Below are 25,025 nucleotides of genomic sequence, written 5' to 3'. Positions count from 1 at the left end.
AACTCTCAGGTTAAGCTTACTGGTTGTATTAATTAGATATACTTGTGTGCTATGTACTTGGGCTTTCCATCCTTGACTACATTAGAGTTTTCTTTAAATTTCCCATTGTTGCCACCAGTGCACACTCCACTGACAGTAGCAAAGGTGGGAGCTTTAGTGTAGAGAGGATGCTGGTAACCATGTTTTAACCTCAGTGTTGTGTAGATCTCACCTTAGCAGTATTAAAACACTGACAGGCATCTACACTTGTATTCCCACTATTCCTTCCACTGTAGAGCTGGAATGGCAGGAAATCTTAACGGGAAAAAAGAAAGATCTAGTGCAAATATAGCTTAACTCGCTACTCTGTATTCATGAATCAGTACATCTTTATTATTCATTTTGATTCAATTAGCTAATGTTTAGCACTTTGGAGAGAATGGGACTATATCAGTGCTAAAGATTTCTCTTGTTTGTCTCTTTACTTTGTTTTCACTGTGTATTGCCTCAGTTTCCCAAACTGTCCATCTTATCAGGCGAATGGAAAAATTTCGGGAATGCGGAGGATGCAGGTATTAGCTGGAGCTATATTCTGTTGCTGTGCTGGCTTTCACCCAGACAATAGAAGAGATGATATTAAATGAGATTAATAAGCAGACTTTTGAATAATAAAAATTTATTAAAGATACTGTATCAAAGCATGAATTAAGAATTTAAAGTAATACCTTTAAAACCTGGGATGTCCCCGATGCTGTTTTACAGAGACTACAAATAATTGCAATGTTACAGCAGTCACAGCCTGCTCCAGATTCCCTTTGTATAAGTAATTTGGGAAGGCCCAAACAGCAAGGGCTGTTATCCGTTAATGCTGTGTACATTCCTCTCTTCTTGCCTTGTAGGTGTTGCAAGTCCTGACAGTCCCACAGGTTTCCCATTTTCTCTGGAAGATTAGCTCCATTTCCTGTCAATGTCTTAGCTATGTTGTGTCTTCTCCCTGAGGGACTCTCCAGTGGGTTCTGTCTCTCTCCTTTCTTCATGTTCACACTTGAATCGTCTTTTTTTCCTGTTGTTTTAAAATAGCTACAGGGCCAGACTCATGAACATCCCCAGCAGTACTGGATCCTTTAAAGGTGCTGTATTCTTGATCTCCCTTTACACTTCTACCTGCTAAAATGTTTAGGAGTATATAGTCAAATAAAGCATTCCAATCCCACAGATACTTTAATATTTTTTCTAGCATTTGTATACTGTAGCTACTTTATAGAACTATAAAGAGAAAGGCAAGCCTAGGCACATGGCCTACACAAGCAGCAGTATAGACAATATGGTAAGCATGTCAAAGAAGTGAGCAAATGCAAGTTATAAGTAAAAAGATGCACAAACACTTCTCTAGATAACAATTGTTGCTAAAAAAAAGCATAACATCTTTTTACAGCCATAAGTAGAATCAGTGAGATGCAAAGCGATAGCAGTACATAATGCTAAATCAATATTTTTAGTCTACCGAAATGTCTGAATCTGATCCATTTTGATCCGTAGGGAGGAGGCTTAATGTTTTTTTTTTTAATCTGTCCAGACCCTGAATGCTAAACACTGAATGCCTTGTTGTGCTCTATTCTCATTAATTTAGCTAGGAATATTAGGAATGCTGAGATGCTTGAGTCAGAAAATGAATGCCTCCTTCTCTCCTTTAGGCCCGCCTTGCAAGGCTCGCATACAGAACAAAGTGCATACTGTTCCCTTTGAAGATTATTTCACATTCACTCATGTCCACGGCCAATCAGTCTGTCACATTAATTCACCAGTCTTGTAATAGGATTCCAGCACTATCTCTTTACCCCCACTTACAAGTACTGTGCTTCACAGGTCTTCAATATCAAGATCAGAAATTGGTGATGGCAGTAGGGAGGCAACAGGCAAATTAAAGTGTCCCTCTCTTGACTCTGAAACCTCTCTTGACTGGGAGCCTCAATGCCAGTTGTATCCTTCCACATGGCCCCATGTAGTTTTGGGGTTTTTTACCTTATTCTCCGGACTAGAACAAATGTGGATGTTGTTTTAACTCTTAATTTATTATTGTAGTTGCCTTGAATATATTAAAATTAGATCTTGTTAATTTGTATTGATGAAGTTTTAAATTTTTTAAAAAGTCTAAAGGTTTTGATGGCAACCTTAGAATTTTCATTTTAGAAAAGGACTGCAGCAAGTGATTAGCAGGGTTTGCCAGCCCATTTCAGTGTAGTCTTCAACACCTAGCATATGGCTCCTATGGTTATCTGCCCTTAGAGATGAGATTTCAGTTTGTTTTCCAGAGATGTAAGTAGAGTCACCAGTAAGTCAGTTTTATAATATAATATGGAGACAAGTCCCAAAGGGCTTTTACTGAGCATTCTAATTTGATTCTGCTATTGGTGCCATTACCAACTGGTGTAATCTGTCAGGAAGGCAAAGACGGTGCCAGTTCAGGTCTGGCATATGTGGTTCTGAGTTTAAAGAAGTATTTTGCAGACTGCTTCTCCCCCAGGTCCTCTTCAAACGTGGATCTTTCAGTTCTTCAGAAGCTTAGATGTCCCTATTTCACTACTGCCACATAAAAGAAATGCAAGAAAAATATTAAGCGTCAGAAGCCCACACTCAAATGCCACCCCATTATCCTTCCCACCTCTACGTTTTGTTTTTGCTTTAGATGTTACTTTTTCAGTTGCACTCACAATGGACATCAAGTTAGGGAACTATGTCACTTAAAAAGACTTTTCTTTCCCCTCACTCCCAATTAATCTTAAACATTGTCCCAAGTTTGTTCCAAAAGTGAACTTTTCATTTTGATTAAATACGTCGCCATTCCTTCTTTTTGATCCAGTTCTCAACACTTTAGTAAGGACTTGTGGTTTATGGCTTGACTTAGTGGTTGAGAGAGAGCTACCTCCCTTCAGCTGGTCTCCTCAGAGCTTGGGGCAGTCACCATTCTGAAAAAATGCTCCATATTTGTCTCTTCATTTTTTTGTTGAGCTATGTTGTAACAATGCTATTGAACCCAAACAGGCAGCCCTACTCGGTCAAATTCAATCCTGGGGTAAGCACTTGCAACTCTCCTTAAAGTCTCTGGGCCAAATGCATTTGTGACAAGTGTCCGCATAAGTTACACATCAGGCGTAAACTGTCCAGAAAACAGAAGTGGATGTAAACTGTAAAGAGAATCCTATTAATTGCTTTTCCTGGTATGTTGCCTTTTGCCTTGTGGGTGTATAAATTGCACTTTCTTGATTGTCAGATTGGTGTAAGGAACACTCCTTACATCCATTACTTATATACATTTTCTGATCAACTTACACCTGATGTGTACATTTCATCTCTTTTAAGTCACAGCTTTATTGGACCCAGTATTTCTATGTAACTTTCTGTATTGGATGATAGGTGATGCTTTCCAGTAGGTCTCATTGAACTGATGGATGCTTCATGACTTTGATTTGACCAATTTAGAGGTAGAGAAATGCCCTTGTTTTGTTCAGAAAAAGGGATTGATTGCATTCAAAGTGAGAAAAATCATACCAATGATTAATTTTCTCTATGAATATTAATGTTTATACAAGGTTCTGGACTGATAACCTTGTAAAATCAACGATCTCTATTTATCCACAGATCATATACAGCTCAGGCAGAAACACTGTAAACCTCTTTCCATCATCCTTCTAAAGTACACAAAGCCATTTTGCAGGGATCACCTTTAGGAGTGGGAAGGTAGCATTAGTCATCACGCACATTAATGCTTGATCTTTCTGATGAGATTGCAAAAAGGTTGTTGATTAGTGCCAAGGACCCTCTGTTGCTTTTTATAGTGGTAGTGTATGTACTGGGCTGTCCCCACCGGCTCACTTTGCAAACCAGTGAACAGTTGCCATTGCTAATGACTTTAAGCCCCCTAGTGAACTAGATTAGATTTGAACTTGTCAGCCACAGTAGAAAGCTCTGTATCCTATTATCAATCTGTAAAGTCATCCAGTTACCCTAAGAGCAGATGTTTTAAATGAAATCAGCAGAATCTGATTCTGCAATCTTCAAATATTCACGTCTCAACTAAACTAGTCAATCTGTTTAAATAAAAGTGTACATGTGTTAAATTAACCACCAGATGGAGCTCACACAACCCCAAGGAACAGAAATATATTGACATTGGCAGAGAGAACTATAAACAGTGTAGGCTTCTGTAGCTTCCTAAAAATCAGAGCAAATTTGTGATCTATTTTGCTGTTTGTAAACAAAATGAGGGCTTGGACAGACAACAAGTTGGCTCTGTACTATATATCTGTATAGCTACTTACTGTTTTTGCATACACTGCAATTATGTCAGGCCGAGGGGACAAACTTGGCCTATACAAACGTGTAAAAATAATAAAAGCTATTAGAGATTTTCTCAAGCCTGGTGATTTAGCCAGCCAAGGAAAAATTCTAAAGGGCCATCTTCCAGAACTCAGCCAGGGAAAATAGGACACAATGGGTCAAAAATTTCCTTCCCCCTACCACTTTCTACAGGCCAAATGGAAATCAGAGATTGAGGAAAAGCCCTATTAAAACATCTAAGGGAGATGGTGCACCCACTGTGGTAACTGATAGTGGCAGCAGCTTCCCAATGTCCATTCTTTAATGATTCTTGAAAGGTGGGGTTCCCATTCACACACACAGCATGTATATTTTAAATACACCTCTACCTCGATATAACGCTGTCCTTGGGAGCCAAAAAAAACTTACCGTGTTATAGGTGAAACTGCGTTATATCGAACTTGCTTTGATCCGCCGGAGTGCGCAGCCCCGCCCCCCCGGGAGCACTGCTTTACCGCATTATATCCGAATTCATGTTATATCGGGGTAGAGGTGTGTGTATATATATATATATATATATATATATAGCCTATAGGCTTTTCTGCACTCTCCTGGGTTTATGCATAGGCTGCTATCCCCCTGGTGAGGGAGAAAAGCAAGTATAGTTGTGGTGAATGGAAGGTGCACAGCTCCTTTAAACACACATTGTGCGACTGGTTTGTTTTGATTCTGTGTAGCAGACCAAGATAGTTAGCGAGGTATAGAAGGCCACAGACAATTTCTGCTGTTATTTGCTCTGCTTCAAGCTAATTTTTAGTAGTCTGTTTGTATTTTGGGTCCTGACCACACTGTATTTGACCAGATAAATACATTCCCAAAAGGAAACTTTGTTGCACAGGTTATTTAATTATTCTCACAATCAAAACGAAGCCAGGGGAATTGAAGCATTATATCTGTGAATTTTCAGATATTTTAACTGACTGATTTTTCTGTTTGTGCTAATTTTTGGTTACTCGGGAGCTTTAATGCCAAACATATAGGCCTGTGGGGGCAGTACCCACATTAACACATGCTAACAAACTGCAATTAAACACAATCCTTGTTAGAAAGGTGCTATTATTACCCAAACCACTATAGATCAGGCCCAATGCTGTTACTTGGGGCTAGTCTACAAGGCTTTGCTGATACAGCTATAACTGAATAGCTATACTGGCAGAGCCCCCTGGTGGAGTTCCAGCTTATTCCGCGAAATGGAGATCTTTTGGCTGTATACATAAATCTCCTCCCCAAATGACATAAGCTACATCGGTAAAAGGACTCGTTGGCTGCTATAGCTGCACCTACATAGGGTTTTTTTTGCCAGCATGGCTATGTCAGTGAGGGGTGGGGATTTTTTCACATAGGCATTCTGAGAAAACTTTGGAGTGTGGACCTGGTTGTGCTGCAGACTAGTGCCAGAGCTACACTACAAAGTAAATTTGTTTTGTTAACAGAACATTACAGGTGCACTCAAATGTCAGGATATGTCAGAATTAAGGCTGCCAGTGTAACCTTAACTGGCTACTTGTGTAAATGCATTCCAATTCAGTCCTGGATTGATTCATTTAAGTATGTCTACACTTAAAACGCTACAGTGTAGACACTCACTATAGTGACAGAGGGGTTTTTCCATTGTTGTAGTTAATCCACCTCCCTGAGAGGCAGTAGTTAGGTTGATGGAAGTATTAGATGGATGGATTTTTTTATACCCGAGATTAGCTATGCTAATGTAAGTTTTCAGTGCAGACCAGCTCATAATGTTTCATACAAAGTTTTCTACAATTTTACCAGCACATACATAGGAAAATAAAGCTGTACAAAACCCTATCTGAGGGAAACAAGAGGGAGTATCACCTCTCTGGAATTATTCAACTCCAGGCCCTTCCAGAGGTTTGGGGGCTCTATCTTTGGAGAGAGGGGGGAGATCATTTTGTTCTGCCCATCAGTTTTGAAATAGAGTTAACTCTGATAACCACTTCTACTTGTGGTAGGAAGGAGGAGGAAAAAAAGGAGGAAATGGAAGGTGCCTGTTGCAGTGTTGCCAACTCTTGTAATTTTATCATTTGTTCCTTAAACCACTAGCTCCCAGATTCATGTGAAAGTGAAAATCTCAAATATAAAATCTCATGAGTTTTAAGCCAATCTCATTATTTTTCAAGCCTGATTCATGATTTTTGAACGCTTGGGGTTGGCAATACTGATGTTGCAACAACTGTAGCAATGTGGCTCCATTGAAAGCACTCTGCCCTGAAGCTGAGGAGACAGGTAAGGGAGCTCAAAAGAAGTGCAGACACCCTTTGCTTCCAGTGGATTCCTACAATCCAAACAGATCTCTAGGGGTTTGGGAATTTGGGGACAGAACCTTCTCATTTCATCTGAGGGGCCTTATGTCAATTACAGAATCTCATGAATTTTCTTTATTCACCTCCTGCTGCATAATATCTACAACTAGGGTGACCAGATGTCCCGATTTTATAGGGACAGTCCCGATTTTTGGGTCTTTTTCTTATATAGGATCCTATTACCCCCCACCCCCTGTCCTGATTTTTCACACTTGCTGTCTGGTCACCCTATCTACAACTAAATTCTTATTCAGCACTTACTCAGGCAAAACTCTCATCGATGTCAATGGCTAATTAACTGGCATAAAAGCTGAGTGAAGGCACCAGGACTGGACCTAGAGATCAAAGTTCTTTCATGAACTGCAAGAACTAGCTTTTTTCTCCCACAGGAAATGCTAAAAGCAGCATTGTTTTTGTGGTTGTATCTGCATGAAGACTTCTGGTGTACTATTTTAAAAGAAATTAGCAAAGGATGAAGGCTTCTTGTTTCCCCCTTAAAGATGAGAATGAAGAAGAATTAAAATGAGTAAAGAAATCAATCCTACTGAGACAGGCCCATGTTTTTAAAGTGACCACTAATTGTGTGTATTTAAATTGATGCACTTCAGTGCTGATTATCAGAAGTGCCTCCATTGACTTCAGATAGAGTTGAGGGTGCTCAACACTTTTGAAATTCAGGCCCTTGTGACCCATTTGGGGACAAGTTGGACACTCCAAATAAATGGACAGTTGAAAACCTGTGCCATGTATGGCATTTTTCTTAAATACGCTCATGTAAAACCTCCCTAATATAGTTACAGTTCCCAATATTCATAAAGAATGCACACAAAAAAGTATTACTGCTGGGAGCAGTCTCACTGAAAGTATAATGCACAATATTGTTTTCCTACTAGTTCTTGAGAAAATATTATGAGTTATTTGTAGACAAAAATGACATGAAGAAAGACAGATTCCAGCAACATTCCCACTGAATGCTGGCACCAGTTCACTCAAGCCTATGAAAAGCAGCAACGGCTATTCCTTTCAGTGATGAATATTTTTGTCAGGATGAATCCATTCCTGAATCATGCTTTCTCTTTCTCTGTTACAAATTAAGATTTTTTTCTTTTGGGAAAAAAAAAAGTTCACAATTCATTTCAGAGTCATGGCAGTGACTCTGTAGATAAGACTGGAGAAGACATTTAATTTATAACTTCTATTTTCACACTTTTCTAACTTCTTCCTCCTCAAAATCCTGTTGCACTGAAATTTCTCAAGAATAGTTAGCAGAAAGATTACTTTTTTTGAAGTTGGAAGAAAATCAGGAAAGTAATTTACAGTCACTAAAAACAGAAAGAGCTTTTAAAAATGTGTTCCTAATTTTAAAAAATTAACTTTTAACTTAAAGCCAGCTTATTTTAAAAATTCAAAATAGCCATGTGCTTCATCCTGTGGGGCCAAATGTCTTGAAAACAACTGGGTTAGAATTCAGAAAGTTAGAAAAGTTTTGATTCTTAACCCCTGTTAGATAGGCAAGCCCCTATTTTGCAACTAACAGATATGACGCCGCTATTGCATGGATCTTCTTAACTTCCATAAGGTATTTATCCCCTCTGAGCCTCAACAGTTATGCCATCAGAGTTGTAGGGGATGAAAACCTCCCCTTCCCACTGAGTAAATGTGTGTGTGTTGGTGGGGGGGATGCTATCCATCATATATCAAGAGAACAAAAAAGGCTCCCCAGACCATATCTGAAGGGTAAATTGAATAGAGAAAGGGATTATGTACAGGTCTCTCTGACCTTATGTAGATCTGGTGGCTTTTCCCCATATCAAGAGAGTGGGTATGTATACAGAGATAGAGAGTTGTTAATCATGGGTATGAGTCAGATCCATGTGTAAGAACCATTCCTGTCAGGTCTTTAAATTAATAGCTTAGCTGCAAGGAAACCTTTAAAAACAAGTTCTTAAAAATGTGAAACTGACTGTGCAGTACCAAAACTACAGCTGGCTTAACAGCATTTGTTCTATTTAAAAGCTCATTCCAGATCATTACAAACTCCCTGTTTAGCTCTAAGTAAGTCCTGAGAGCAGAGATGTGGTTGCCAGTAAAATGTTTTTCAAAGTTGCAGCCCACACCACTGCCAGGATGTGGAAAGCAGCAGCAGGAGAACAGCGAGAAATCACTGGACATAGGAATAACAAAGCACCCGAAGATACAGGGGTGGGAGAGGCAGAGACTCAGGAGAGGCTCATTTCTCTTTGGAAAAATAATTAACTATTAGTATTTTCTAAAACATAGTCCTAGATGTATATAGCGCCTTTTATCTGCGAAGATCCCAAGCAATTTACAGAATTACATATATACAATCTAAACATGCATCGGATTCCAGTTAGTATCGGAAGTGGATACAGAGAAACTATGGCGAGAAGAATAAAACGACAAGTGTGATAAACAGAACTCTACATCAAGGATTTCTGCTCCTCCTTCACTGTCTTTCAAGTAACAATGAGATTTCCAGGGATGTGTTTTTATTTTACTGAAAGTGGTTCAACATTCTTTAGTACTATATTTGCTTTTTGAGCATCTGTCTCTTTAATGGGGTATTTTTTTAAAACACTACACTACCACTGTGGGGGAGCAGGAACATGGTAATTTTGTATTTACTGCATCCATATCATTATGTTCTCTGAAGAACATTCCACTGCCCTTAGACAGCATTATTAAATGGTCTGCACACTCTTGTTTAGCTCCCTTTCACCCACTCCGTTGTCTCATTGGCACGATTTCAATCTTTTTCTCTTGCCATCCTAATCCTCTCTATCAGGCACTCCAGGCCTTTCTCTCAACTTTCTCATGCTTTTCTCATACCTGCTTTCATGTATCACTACAACAGTGTTTCTCCCCATCTCTCCCACAGCCCAGTTAGTACTCCCTGATTTGTCCTTATTGCCTTTGATTTGTTCACAGGAACTCTTGATTCTTTTCATTCCCCCTTGACCTTTCCAACCATTCTGTGCCTCTTTGCCTGATCCTCTCTGAACTTCTCCATGATGCTCCAATTCACTCTCCTGGATCACAAAGTGAGCATTATTTCCAGTGCACATACTTGTAAGCTCAGGAATTCTGGTTCTTCCACTGCCCAAGCTGGTAAAAGCTGGGAGTGCATCAAATCATCCTCCAGCAAACTCCTCTGATTGAAAGAGAGGTGTTGGATGGTTTTAGAGAGAACTGAAGACAGCCCTCACTGAGAAGGGAAAGGTCACTACAATACAGTTTACAATGGGAAAACAGGTATTCTGAGGAATCGCTGAAAAAACATAGTATGTACACTAGAACAATTCAATTCACAGCTTAAAACCTCCTCTGCCATTGTGGCCCATCCACACTAGGTATCAAACTGTGTTTGCTGACTGTATAAAACATGGTTTTAACAGGTTCAGGCTAACACATATCAAACATGGCTCCTGACCCAAAGCAGAGGGGTCTCTGAATCACTCTTTTAGCTCTTCAGTGTATTCTGGGACAATTGGTTAGCTACTGTGTTTCATCCTCTAAATTTTCAGTCCTCTGGCCCAGTGCAATCTTTTATCTAAGCTTTGCTGTGCCACAACAGCCCACCCAGCACAAAAGTCTGTTTTATACTTAGTACACAAACTGCAATAAGAGTTTGATGCCACGGTGAGTTAGTAATCCAGGCTGACAGCTTTCCCAGCCAAGTTGAGTCACACTCACTCTCTGTTCCTTCAGGCATCTATGGGACATTTTATCCACTCCCCCTCCTTTGGGATTTTTTGCCCTCCACTTCCAACTACGCTATTCTAATTTGGTCTCTGCTCCTGTGCTGTTCCAATCTTTGCCTGGCATCCCCCACAGCATTCCAAATCTCTCAGCACACCCCAGGCCACAATACCCTTCTTTCAACTCGGCTGCACACACAAGTTCTCTCTTAGTGCCCTGGGCTGCTCTATCAGCTCCGTTGGAGTTTATATATCAAGAGGTAACTCCAATGTCTGAGAATTTGTAGGTGACCTAAACATTTTATAAAAATATTGCCATTACAATGTCTCATTGATCAGTAATTATTTTTCAAACACCATTCTACTAGCTACTTTGAAATTTCGTTTTCCAATGTACAAGTTGGCTGGTTCTCTCAGCCACCCCCTGACAACCAATCACTGACACAAAAACATTTAAACCGGCCAACCTGGTTGTTCTCTGGGCTGATATATTAAGTTTCAGATCAATGTAGCTTGGGATGGAAGTATTATAAATCTCTGGGAAAAAAAAAAAAACCAAAACCCAAATCTTTGGAATAATGGAAACACTAGCTTGCATTAATGTTAGGGGTGCTGTTCAGTGCCACTGTCATTGATTTCTGTGGGATAAAAGAAATGCAGAATTAAGTTGTTACAATACTTTTTGTATGTGAAATGCTGAAGCCCCAATGCTATAACTGGATCCATGTGCTCAGGTCTGAGAACAGGTCCAGGACCCAAGTTTTCCTTTTCCTTCAGTGTATCAGGCTCCAGCTTGATAGACATTCACATTATGTTTGTTTACAAACCTAAAACTCATTTAAAATTGAATATAAAAGCAGAAATTTGATATAGTATCTGAAAATTCTCATTTGATTAAGTAGCTATATGCAATTTTTAGGTGAACTTTATCTATTTATTTATATATTATGACATTCTGTTTTATGAGCTATAAATTAATCAGTCTTTGAAAAATGGCAAGGTTTCAAAACTTAGCCCTGACAATTATACTCCAGCTAGAGCATTGGACTGAGACTCAGGAGACCTAGATTCTATTCCCAGCTCTGCCACAGGCCTACTATGCGACCTCTGGCAAGTCACGTCCCTGCTCTGTGCCTCAGTTTCCCCATCTGTAAAATGGTGAAATGGTATTGACTTTCTTCGTGAAGTACTTTGAAATCTGCTGATGAAAAGTACTATATAAGAAGAAGGTGCTGTTATTGTTTTTTCAAATGCTCTTTGTTCACCACTGCTTATCACAGATTTCATTATTAACAATCATGCAGTTAGTATTTGTTTATACAGCTGGTGTCTAAGATTCCAGCCCAGACCCACAGTGGTACTTTCAAAGACCAAGTTGCCTCAGCTGACATGCAGTGGTTTTTTACTGCATTAAAATAAAACAGATAAGCTCTATATGTTCGGGTTTCACTAGATTCAAAGAGGTCTGTATGTGAGAAGATTCTGAAAGGGCATAAAACATCTTTGCTGCACTTATTAAGAAAGCTCAGCAGTCTCTTCACACTCAACAATCAGATACCGTTGTGATGAGTAGGTTATAAATACTGAGGCAGATACAGATAGGCAACTGAAGGGAAGCATTACTGCATCGGAAGTGCCCGTTTCAGTTCTGCTAGAATATCGAGCATGGAAAATGACTGTTCAGATGGGAATTCTGTGACTCTATATACTGTAGTCTTAATTCTCTATTTCTTCCTTTGTTCATATCATTGCAGTCTTGCATGGTTTTACTTAGCCTATCCAACCTGACCAGCATTCCTGGGGACGTGAATCTCAATAAAGATGCTAAGAATCTGAATACTCGGACAGCTAGGACTGTGCTGACTGTAGAGTCACAAAGCAAAGAATTATTCCTTGGCATCAGTTTTCATTTTTTAAATTGATTTTGATATTTGGAATGATTATGCTCCTGCATATTAATGACTACATGATCTAAAATTTCACATGAAGAAACAACACCTGCAAATACTGAAGCACTCATCAGATGGACATGAAACTAAGAACTGTTTAATAGAAGTCAGTTAAGGGGTAACATTTGTGCTTTTACTCTACAGTTTAAAAATAATGACTTGTATCATATCTACTTAGTAAAACAATAAAATTAAAAACAGAAATTGCTAGTAGGCAACAGTGAAAATGTAATAATTAAACACTTGATGCTTTTAAAAGATATATACTTAATGACCCTACAACAAAGACACCTATGATTAAAAGGGTCTTTAAACAAAAGACTTGTTTTCAACAATCATTCAATTTTTGTCTGCTATATTGTATGCCTTGCTTTGGTGTTCCCACTGCTGTCAACTTAATGCTTGTTTTACAGTATGTTTATGCTTATGTTCTTTTCAAATGCTTGGCATTATAGTGAGATCTCATATCTTTTCTCAAATTAAATTTTGCTCCACATACTCCACATGTATACAGATGAACATCCATGTGCTGCTCCAGTTGTTCGTTATTTGGGAATATCTGAAAACAGACCTGGCATATAGTCTCTCCAGCTGATAAATGAGATATCATATGCCGAACATGGTCATGTTTTCTGAAGTTTCCTTGATCACAAATGGAACAGACATACCTGGCCATGCCTTTGTGCATATCATTGTGGAGCCGCAGCTGACGTTCTCTTAAAAACTGCTTCCCACATGTCTGACAAACAAATTGTTTTTCCTTGGTATGAACAGTGTAATGTTCCCGTAAGTGACAACGCTGATAAAATCCTTTCCCACAAAGATTGCAGAAATGCTTGCGTCTGTGATCTCTTTCATTCTCTTCCATAATAGCATTCTTAAACAGATCTTGCTCTAGGCAGTTTGACATATGTTCAACAACTAGAGTTTCAGTTTCAAAACGCTGACCGCAATTAGGACATCGGAAAGGACAGGCAGAATGCTTATATAACTGTTTGTTTGGAAGACTGTTCATTTGGAAGTGACTGTCCCTGAAGTCCTCCAATATCTCTGCAAACATCATATCCCTTATTTCAGACTGTTCCTCGGGATTCTCTTCTAAGTCCATTTTTTCCTCAGCATTTCTTATACCATTCATTGTCAGATCCTGGGGTTCTCCACATGTCTGTGCATGATCCTGTAACTGTCTGCCCTTGACCAATATTTGGCCACATTTGCCACAAGCACATATATTTTCTATGTGTTTAGATAAATAATGAGCGGATAGATCTTCCTCTGTAATTGTTAGCCCACACAGTTCACAGGGAGCATTCTCCGCATCTTCCTGCACTGGGGGGACTTTCCTGTTAAGATGCCTTGCGTTTTTTAAACACTTTCTTGCATTCTCATCTATAGACAACCGGGGTTTTAGAGTTTTTCGAGAACGTCTCTTTTGATTGATCTCTTCTGCAACATAATATCTGTAAAGTGGCTCTTCCTGTTCATCATCTAATTCATCATTGTCAGTAGATTCATTACAGTCTTTATCTGTCACTTTAATAATGTTAAAATCTTTCAGTTCATCTTCCGGGTTGTCCTCTGGTTCCATCTTGATGATAATCCTTTTCCTCTCAGTGGCTCTACTTCCTTCTTCACCTGATGTCTCAGATGCAACTATACTACTTTTTCTGCTTGTTATGTTTGACACTGGAGATGAAGAGTCATCAGCTGCTTGACTGGTATCCCCTTTATAGTTCTCTGTTTGTGCAGACAGTATTTTAGAAGTAGAGTCTTTTTCACTCAAGTCAATTTTTTCAATACCATAAAACCTGGTATTTTGGTATGAATGCCTATTAGTGCATGTTAACACATGCTCATCCAGTAACTTTTCACAGCTAAAACTAAACCCACAGCTGTCACAGGTAAAGCTTCTTCCAAAGCGGCGTGAATGGGACACACGATCTTTTGTGTTAGAGAATTTGGACATGGTGCTTTTTTTGTAAACATCGAATAGTTGTTCAGGGAAACTGCCCAGCTGCAAAGCTTCTTCATCCGGCTCTTTGTTATGGGATGTGTTTACAGTTGAACTTGGTGGCTCCGTACACCACCTGTTTACTTCACTGCCATTTCTAGGAAGTGTGTCTTCATACATTTTCACACCAAATATCATTTTACTATTCTGTGTACTAGAAGCAGAAGATGAACACTTTAAATTAGAGGAGTCTGTATCTTGTATATCTTCTAAACATTCAGGCACATTATATAACTGTAGATAGTTCATCGCCACTTTAAATTGCTCAAAGTTGGTAGGGGCAGTCATAATTTTTCCTAAATACATAAACTGTAATATGAGATCAAAGCATTCGGCACTGATCTTCATGTTGCTGAGATTCAGCTGGGCTGTGGTGTGTTGGTGGTTCATAAAAAACATCCTAAAATAAGAGCTGCAGGCAGCTAGGACCGCTTTGTGTGCTTGAAAATAAATATCATCGATAGCAATGCAGCAGTCACAGAGAAAACCCCACTCTCTTTGGTTGTTTAGCTGCTGAAGGACATATGTGCTGTGGCTGGTACTTGCCATCTTGTATTCCGATTACAGTCCTGTGGGAAAAATAAAAATAAAAAATTAAGTTATAAGCACAGAAAGTAAGAGGGAGCTCATTTTAATACAGAGGACAATTGTTAAGAACTGCAATTTGGGTCCAACGTTTTTATATTCTTACTATTTTTATAATCTGTTTGGAAAGGTCTTCCTGGAGACAAATACTTACTAAAGAAAATCCAGTAAACTGGTGCCAAGAAAAATAAAAATATCCACTATTCTATTCTCCCTCTTCTGGATTTTTCAGTACCAGTTAACTAATAAACGTTACTGCCAAGCCTGTGCTGATCTCAACAATACTGCTGCTAGTAAACAAATCAGGAAGTAAATCACAAAGAAATATGGCCAAGATTTTCAAACGTGACTAAGATTTTGGGTGCCCAACTTGAGATACTTTAAAGGGCCCTGATTTTCAGAAAGTGCTGAGCATTCATCCTGTGAAAATCAGAGTCCTTTAATGTGTCTCAAGTTGGACAACTATGACATAGGCTGGTTTGGTGATGCTGCTGCATTGTCATGGAGGAAACATAGGTTTAATTACTATTCTTTCCTTCCTAGGCTATCAGGAGGCTGGGAGCACCATGGAAACAATATATGCAATCCTTAAAGAGGAGGAAATGTTCTACACTGCCCAAAAACATCCACTATGGCCATTTAAAGAGCAGCATTTACGGATCACTAACGTCAGCCGGGCCTTGGTTGGAAGTTGGATGGCTGCAGTAGGAGGGCTTATTATTATTTTTATATATATTATCACGGCGCCCAAGGGCTCCAGTCATGGACCAAGACCCCATTGTGCTAGGTGCTGCACAAACACAGAACAAAAAAGCCCCTGGAGGAACAGAGACTCCTGATGAGTGGGTCAGGGACAAGGAAGATTTCCCTCCCCAAACTGAAAGCTGAGCAAGAAGTGAATACCCTGAAATGTTACTCCGATCTGATTAGAAAAGTGACACCAATTGTAGAAGCTTCTTTTTTGTTTTTACATTACACTGAAAAGTAAAGAAGTTGTTCTGCACTAGTTAATACACTGTGACACTTTGGTGGAAACAGATTCAGTTATTTTACTTCCCAAACAGAATCTTTTACTTCATTGAAATGAAGAGGTACATTCTAAGCAACAACATTTCTAAGCATTTAGATCACTCTGGATGTTTTAGTGAACAAAAACAAAGCAAAAAGCAACAACCCCTCAAGATCGTAAATTTAAAAAAGGAATCACAAAATACATTTCATACGCCCAGTCGTACTGGAACAATTATAATGAGGGTGCTAAAAGCGGCACCACGGCAGCATCCCTACTTCCAGCACCTATGCATAGGACTCTAAATGAGGTGCATTTGACCTGAGGTTACTTTGTACATTCAGTCTCATGTGATAATATGTTGAATTACCATTTAAATCCTAAGAACAGTAACTGAAGGTTTACTAATAATTTCAGTTCAAACTACATAGTATGTGTTTAAAATATAACTTATGGGAAGATGTGGTCATAAAATGGATACTGACATTTCAGGTGTGATAAGGCATGAGGACAGCTATGAACCGCCATCTGTACCAGAGAAGTCTGTGCAGAACAGATATACATTATCAGCTGAGAACAGATATACATTATCAGCTGGCCTTATTACAACTTGAAAAGTGGCAAATTCAAATTTGTAATTAAAAAAATCCCACTTATTCTTCTATTTAAAAAGACATTTTGTAAAGTTTACTAGTTAAAAACCGCTCTGTAACAGGGTAACCCTATGGCAAAAAAAGTGGTTATGCCGTATCTGGGGCCTGATGCGTGCCCATTGAAATCAGTGAAAATACTCACATTGAGTATTCCAACAGGCATTGGAGTGAGGTAGAAAAGATGTATTCTTTTAGGTTTCTCTTTTCCTTAGGAAAGTAGGAATAAAGGATATTGCCTCTTTTGAAAGGGGAACTCTGGGAGAGAACTGTCAATAAAACCTAAAATTCTTCAGCACTTGAGCTTGGATATGCATAAGAGGACAGACTGGTAAGGCATATCTCCTGAAGCCTCTAAAGGAATTAGCCCGACAGTGGGCTGATGCTGATAACAGGTAAAATGCTCAGATACTATAATAATAGGGGGCATACAAGTACTTAGGGAACGCTTACATTAACATTTTAGTGTTACTAATAGCACCTTACTAATTCAAATCCATTCTTAAAGCACTCTTTTTCTTCCAAGCTCGACAGTAACCTGTCATATGTATTTTATGTGTCGGTGTATTTAAAAACAGCAGTGCCTGAATATTGGACCTTCAGTGCAGAAATAATTATAGGCAAAGCTGGTGGCACCACCTATTTTAAGGTTGTCTGACATTTCCATTATAAGACCCTGTTTTCTGTTGCTTATAATTTGGCCAAACTAACTATTTGGGCTGAAATTTTCCATGCCAGGGGTCTGCCTCAAGCTGATTTTAGGGGGTGTAGTGGAATATCAGCCAAAATGGTTCCATCATTTCTGACAACGAGGCTAGGGAAAAATACATCATTGTGCCCATGTTAAAAAATTCTGCTGATCTTTTCTTTGAAAAGGTTCAGCTACCCTCGTTGGAGTTGAGACTATAAATTTGGCGGGGAGATGGCAAAATGCACATCCCTGACACAAAGGCTATCTCATGAAAATCTACGCAAATCTGGCCAAATTATAATCCTTGGAAAAATCACAGTTCACACAAGCTCAATAGAGGCTTTTTTGATTTTACCAGCTAAAATCTCCAGATTCTGTCCTCACTGAGCATGCTCGAGCCTCTCACAGATCCTAGTGCTGACCAGACCATGCATGTACTATCCCCAAAGAGCAAATGAGCATGCTCTAGGGGCTCCCTAACCGTATGTCTATACTGCAATTAAATACCCGCGGCTGGCCTGTACCATGTGACTTGAGCTTGCGGGGCTCAGGCTAAGGGGCTGTTTAACTGCAGTGTAGACATTCGGGCTTGGGCTGGAGCCTGGGCTCTAGGACCCTGGGAGTGGGAGGGTCCCAGAGCTTGGGTTTCAAATGTCTACACCACAGTTAAGCAGCCCCGCAGCCGAGTCCTGCAAGCCCAAGTCAGCTGGCACAGCCATGGGTTTTTAAACTGCGGTGGAGACATACCTTAAGACTCTTCCTGTAATGGCTACACCAGGCCAGGGTGAGGCTGAGCACGGGAACCAAGCTCAGGGAGCCTGTCTCTCCAGTGCTCTCAGAGACCTCCCTGCTGGCACCCAGGCAGCCTGGAGAAAGCATGTCTGATTCAAATCCAGAGGAGACAAGAGCTGAACCAGGGAAGGGAAAGGAGATTGGGACAAGGAGGATGATGAGACTGGGAGCAGAAACTGGGACTGGCTGGACAAGGGGGCTGGGACTGGGAGCCAATGAGGACTATGGAGAATAGGGAAAGACAACAGAAAACCAGTAAGTGTGGGGGGGTGGGCACCAAGATTAGACATATAGGATTACAACCTACTACTGCTATCAGTAACTCAGTTAGCTCAAGTGGCAGAGGTCTGTGCAGTAGAAAGGTTCCAACCCTGCTGATGACCCATATGCCACATGATGGAATTTGTTATTTTCAGTTTGCTTTTTTAAAAACCTATGAAATTATACATGCCAAAAAACAAAACAACCCCTAGGTTAAAAGAACATTAAAGTTGCATAGTCAAGCACTCAAAAGTTAGGAAAGCCCAGAATTAAGATTGCCTGTGCAACCTTAGTTCAGCCCTCTTGTCTATGTGCATTGTGATACAGTCTTTAATTATATAATCTCAAACTATTTTTTCAATGGGACCCTGCCTCATTCAGTGGCCAAGATGTGGATCTGCTCTGGGAATCAAAGAGAGTTGTATACTGAAAGGAGATATACCTATCTCATAGAGCTGGAAGGGTCTTTGAAAGGTCATTGAGTCCAGTCCCCTGCCTTCACAGCAGGACCAAGTACTGGTCCCTGACAGATTTTTGGCCCAGATCCCTAAGTGGCCCCCTCAAGGATTGAACTCGCAACCCTGGGTTTAGCTTCATTAGTTGGAAAGTGCGTGTTGTAAATTAAATGAGGCAGGGAATTGCAGGAAGAAAAAGGACAATCCCATGGTTAAGGGAGTTGAATGCTGCCCTGGGAAACTGAATTCTATCTCTGCCTCTGCCATAGAGTTCCTATGCGATGCTGCTAAGCAAGTCACATCACAGGTGGTCACTAATTGTGCTATCCTCCTTTTGTGGGTGCCCAACATAATACCCAGGGGAAGTGCAGAGCCCTCACAGCTGCCACTGAACTCAGTGGGAGATGTGCTTTGAACATGTAAATGCTGTATAATGCTAAGTGCTCTGAAAAATCAGGCCCTAGTCTTTACAAACTGGATTCCCAAAATTAGTGAATATTTTAAACTCAATCTTTGTGCCTCAACACCCCTCACCTTACTGGGGTGTTGTGAAGATTAATTAATGTTTATGAAGCACTCATATGTGCGACAGAAAAAATGTGAGGGAAATTAGTAATTCTGTCTTCAGTGTGGGGTTTGACTGATGTACGGGAAATAAGGCTTAGGGCCACACATTAGAAACAAGGAGAAAACAAACATTGAATAGTGGTTCATTAAGTGAGCACTGTCCATCCTGTGCATTGAATGAGGCAGGAGTACGTGGAAAAAATAGTATGTGATCATATGTTTGAAGTCTGTATCTTAATGCACATGCACAAGGAAGAATGAATTAAGATTCACAGGCAACCTCAATTCTGGCATTTCCTAACCTTTGAGTGCTTGACATTACGCCTTAATGTTCTTATAACTTAGTTTTTTGTGTGTAATAAGTAATTAAACTGCACTGTCTGAGTTATTGTTAGGGTTAACAACCCTCCAGGATTGTCCTGGAGTCTCCAGGAACTAAATTCTTTAATTAAAGATTCTGTCATGTGATGAAACCTCCAGGAATATATCCAACCAATATGGGCAACCATAGTTATTGTAGATTACAAAATCACTTGGACGGAGAATGTCATCATCTCTGTTTGCAGTGTCAGGCACATTGTCTTCAAGAAATAATTTTCTATTTGATATTCAGTAAAAAGACACATTGAAAAGCTATTCTTTGGACTTGTGCCAGCATGGGGACAAAGCACCACCACTGCCACGAGTTCCTATAGCATTTTCAAGTTGAAGATAAAGTGAATATATAAATATATATAAAGACATTTCTAGAGTAATTTCTGATCAGGTAATTTCACTGTAATTTTAAAATTACAATCATCACAGTACTCTCATTTTACCTTTCTGCTTTTTACTTTGACACTGCCAGACACTATTCAATTCCCATTTTTCTCCCATTAGAATTTTCCCTTTTATTTTGAATTGATATTTACAGATATGATGTTATGTCAGTATCTACGGTTAATGTGGCATATATAAAAACAGAACAAGCTATAGAGCTATATCAAATATCTGCATGCTTTGGTCAAAAGCCTTCTAACTGAAAAGAGTAGGTATCCAGTATAACATGCTTTGCTATGGCATTGATTTAAAAAAGTTTTTAAACGAAAGATATAAAAAGTTCCTAAAACATTTTTTTATTTTAAAATGTAGAGACCTTGGCAAAGTTCCTGTTGAAATTTGTATCTGTTTTCTAAAAAAAAAAGTACCACAGACTTTACGATTTAGGAGCATTTGGGCCCCTAAAATTAGTAGGTGGTTTTCAGAAGCCAGCATTTTCACTGCTGAGCAGGCAAAAATGGAAATCTCACAGACTTAGCTGCTGGCAGCTTTTCTGTGGAAACCAAGATCAGAGGAGACAAAATGAAACAAATGAAAACTCTGAATTTAGTACTAATGGAAAGTGATATACCGAAAACCCAGAAGAATCAAGTTTCCCATGTATCCACAAAATAGATCGATATACCATGGGCCGTGACAATGCAAATTTTCCCACACCCCTCCGCCACCATATCTCAACCCTGACCTCAGGGATAACTTCTACAGAGAGAATATTTTAGACCAGGGGTTCTCAAACTGGGGGTAGGGACCCGTCAGGGGGTTGTGAGGTTATTACATGGAGGGTCGTGAGCCAGCCTCCACCCCAAACCCTGCTTTGCATCCAGCATTTATAATGGTGTTAAATATATAAAAATGTTTTTTTTTTAATTTATAAGGGGGGGTCGAGCTCAGAGGCTTCCTGTGTGAAAGGGGTCACCAATACAAAAGGTTGAGAACCACTGTTTTAGCCGCTATGCCCCTTGAGGGTGAAATCCACTTTGGTGTGGAAGGCCAATGCATTAGAGACATATGGGAAATCTACCTATGTGTGGGTAAACAGGCGCAAGAGCTGAGCAAGTGGTCACCACAGCCCCTTGCATGCTGTAGAGGGGCCACATGGTAGAAAAAACAAATAGAGGATGTGAAGTACCCTCTAGAGATCGACACGATAAGCTCAATTACTTGGGCTATTCCTGAGGATGGTGAATGTCACCCTCAGCCAGGGCCTGCCAACAGGAGTACTAGTTGTGATGTTTCAGAGTAGCAGCCTCGTTAGTCTGTATCCGCAAAAAGAACAGGAGTACTTGTAGCACCTTAGAGACTAACAAATTTATTAGAGCATAAGCTTTCGTGGACTACAGCCCACTTCTTCGGATGCATATGCATCTTATGCTCTAATAAATTTGTTAGTCTCTAAGGTGCCACAAGTACTCCTGTTCTGGTTGTGATGTTGTTTTCTGTGATGTGGACACCTGTTCATTAAGAGCTGTACTAAGACTATCAATTCATTGAAAATAGGCTATGAACAGCCTTTAGATCACAACTAGACTGGATCTGAACCAGTGAAAGAGATAAAAGAGTCTAAAAATCACCAAACTGCCAAGCATTTAAGCCTTCAACCCCACATCAGTATTAAGATCTCTTCTGATGATACAGCATCCCTTTCCACAAATAAGGGAAATAGCAGCTGAAATCTGACAAGAACTGAAATCTGACTCTCAGTTGATGGCTGAGAGCATCAAAGATACAGACATGTTATATATTCACAATATGAGCACAGTGCATTAAAGACATTAATGAGTTAAGGACGTAAGGTTTGATCTAAAGCCCTGAAATCTTGACTTCAAAAGGCTTTGGATCAGGCCCATAGAGAGTAAAAGCATAATGGAGCGCTGACTTCTCAGCCACAATGGATTTTTGTGGAAATTCCTAGTTACTGTTACTTAACTGATATAATTTACTCTATCCTTGCACAAATATGTTCTGTATTAGCCAATGTATTAACAACCATAAATTTATATATATATATATATATATATATATATATATATAGGAAAACAAACTAGCAGGAAAAAACCCTGACACCAAATTTAGCACAAAATATTTTTTAAAATAAGCCTTTATATTCAGAGTTCTTCTAGTACCCTGACTTATGACCTCAAGCTGCATGTACAGTAACCTACTTCAGTGGATTCTCCATCTCCTAATGTCTTCAAATCAAGCCTAGCTGCCTTTCTGGAAGTTATGCTTCAGTCAAACACAAATGATTAGACTTAACACAGGGATAGATGGGTAAAATGTAATGGCCTCTGATGTACAGAAGGACAGACTAGAACAGGGGTTTTCAAACTTCATTGCACTGCAATCCCCCTCTGACAACAAAAATTACTACACTACCCCAGGAGGGGGGACTGAAATCTGAGCCCACCTGAGCCCCGCTGTCCTGGGTCAGGAGGCCAAAGCCAAAGCCCAAGCCCAAGGGCTTCAGCCTAGGGTGACCAGATGTCCTGATTTTATAGGGAAAGTCCCAATTTTGGGGTCTTTTTCTTATATAGGCTCCTATTACCCCCCACCCCCGTCCCGATTTTTCACATTTGCTGTGTGGTCACCCTACTTCAGCCCCAAGCAGGGTAACCTGAGCCCTGCCGCCCAGGGCTGAAGCCCTTGGACTTGGGCCTGGGCCCCAGGTGGCAGGGCTCGGGCTTTAGCCCCGGGCCCCAGAAAGTCTAAGCCAGCCCTGGCAACTCCATTAAAATTGGGTTGCGACCCACATTGGGGTCCCGACCCACAGTTTGAGAACTGCTGGAAAGTGATATACAGGAAACCCAGAAGAATCAAGTTTCCTATGTATCCACAACCTCAACAACTAAGAAAGAAAGAGTCCTGGGATTCTTCTTGGGGTACAGTTCAGGAGTCCTGTTCTGGGTAGGGCTGCTAACTTTATGATTGCAGACAACCAAACACTCTTGCTCTGCCCCCGCTCACTCCATCCCCACTCCTTCTGTCGCTCACTCTCCCCCACCCTTGTTCACTCGCTCATTTTCACCAGGTTGGGGTGTGGAAGGGTGAGAGCTCGGCTGGGGGTGCAGGCTCTAGTATGGGACTGGGGATGAGGGGTCTGGGAGCGAGTTTGGGTGCAGGAGGGGGCTCAGGGCTGGGGCAGGGGGTTGAGGTGCGGGAGGGCATGTGGGCCCTGGGAGGGAGTCTGGGCTCTAGGCTGTGGCAGCATCTGATTTCTCTCTTAATGAGGACATCAACCACTAGCTTGAAAGGACTGTAACCACTCTTTGCTTTCTAGAATACTGACTCTATTTTATAGGAAACCTACCACTACTCAATTGGAAAAAACTGGACGATACAGCCAGCTGATGCATCTTGTGCTTTGTCCATCTCTGGACGTATCCTTTAGCGACAGCCAGCATTTGTCCATTTCTCTGGATAATGCTGCAGGTGCAGCATTAACTTCCATGACCACGGAACTGTGGCTAGGTTGGGATTCCATCACCAACAGCAAAGGCAGCAGACAAGGGACTGTAAACCAATACTTAGTGTCCCTGCCTCACAAGTCACTTCTATCTGCCGCCAGAGAATTTTTTTTTTCCACCTTCACCCAAGAAAATAGCTCAGACACATCCTTAAACCCCAAAGGACCTGGCCGGCTCTGTCTGGGACTGACGGCACTTAGGATTCAATTCTTTCACAGAGGGAGGAAGGGAGCAAGACACCTCTTAGTAGGGCAGGCTTCAAAATCTTTATGGGCAGGCAGGCCCATCTATACAGGCATGGCAGTGTCCAAAAGGCCTCCCGTACAGGTCAGGGCACAGCAGCACCGGGCACAGTGATTCTGAAACAGTAACGATCAGTGACTGTGGCTGATCTAGAAGTGGCCCCGGGTAAGGATTCGCCTGGGTCTCAGGCGGCCCTCGCGGAAGCCTTTAGGCCGAGGGGGGTTTGCTGCGGGTGGCGCCTTGTTGTTAGTTTATTTTCTTCCCAGGAGTGGCTGGTGTCCGCTCGCTGAATCGGGCAGGGTCCAGGCCACATGTCGCTCGGGTGCCCATGGCGGCGATCGGTGGGGACCGCTGGAAAGCCCCTGGCAGTGCTAGTCCCACCTCCCCTATACGGGGGGATCCGCCGCACTCATGTGCCACGGCACAGCCGGGCCGCAGCCCGCGCCCCCGTCACTTCCCACCTCCCGCCGATGGAGGAGCTGCTGTTGCGAGCGGGCGCCAGCCGCTTCGCGCACGCCGGATCCTCCGCACGCCTGCCGGAGCCCCGGGCCCGGGCCCTGCGCTGCCCTCCGGCCCAGCCGCGGCTGCCCTGCCCGCCGGCCGCCACGCAGCCTGCCCCGGGCGTGCAGCGGGCCCCGCGCCCCAGGCTGGAGCCGCTCCCGCCGCGCCCCCGGCCCGGCCCCGGCGCAGGGCAGTTCTCCCGCCACGCCTGGCGGGGCCCGCACCCCACTTACCCGCCGCGCGGCCAGCAGGGTCCGGGGGCTCCGCGCGGGGCCGAAGCGGCGGCCGAGGAGGTCGGAGCCACCCGCGCTGCTCCCTCTGCTGCTGCAACAAAGGACTTCCGCCCCGCCGCGCCTGCTGCTGCCGCCGCTCGGCTCCTCCGCGACCGCACGGAGCCGGACCCCTCCCCCCGCGGCGGCCAGCGGTCCCGGCCCTGCTGCTGCAGCCGCGGCCAAGGCATGGCGGGCGGCTCCTGGCTTCCCAAATGCCGCCTCCTCCCAGATCCACCCTGGCCTGCCCCCATCCTCCCCCCATCCACCCTGTCCTGCCCGCACGGGGGGTTCGCCCCCCCATCCTCCCCCCCACCACCCTGTCCTGCCCGCACGGGGGGTTCGCCCCCCCATCCTCCCCCC

The 25,025-nt window shown here is 41.8% G+C and overlaps 1 protein-coding gene across 3 annotated transcripts; it reads right to left on the bottom strand.

Moving 5' to 3' along the window:
- Positions 1 to 638: 638 nt before the first annotated feature.
- Positions 639 to 24,811, bottom strand: ZBTB1 (zinc finger and BTB domain containing 1). Of its 3 annotated transcripts, none has more exons than XM_034767926.1 (3): positions 24,627 to 24,810; positions 13,014 to 14,925; positions 639 to 1,146 (listed from the first exon to the last, which is right to left on the bottom strand). In XM_034767926.1, the coding sequence occupies exons 2-3, from the start codon at positions 14,903 to 14,905 to the stop codon at positions 1,140 to 1,142; spliced, it is 1,899 nt and encodes a 632-aa protein (XP_034623817.1). In that variant the 5' UTR covers positions 14,906 to 14,925; positions 24,627 to 24,810; the 3' UTR covers positions 639 to 1,139. The 3 variants fall into 3 exon arrangements, with proteins under 3 accessions (XP_034623817.1, XP_034623816.1, XP_034623815.1); XM_034767925.1 differs by lacking the exon at positions 639 to 1,146 and adding an exon at positions 1,153 to 2,562 and having other exon boundaries at positions 24,627 to 24,811; XM_034767924.1 differs by lacking the exon at positions 639 to 1,146 and having other exon boundaries at positions 12,421 to 14,925; positions 24,627 to 24,802.
- Positions 24,812 to 25,025: the final 214 nt, after the last annotated feature.

The sequence above is a fragment of the Trachemys scripta genome, chromosome 4 (assembly GCF_013100865.1).
Source record: "Trachemys scripta elegans isolate TJP31775 chromosome 4, CAS_Tse_1.0, whole genome shotgun sequence".
NCBI lineage: Eukaryota > Metazoa > Chordata > Testudines > Emydidae > Trachemys > Trachemys scripta.
The sequence above is the reverse complement of the archived record's forward strand: the minus strand, read 5'-3'. Positions and strand labels throughout refer to the sequence as shown.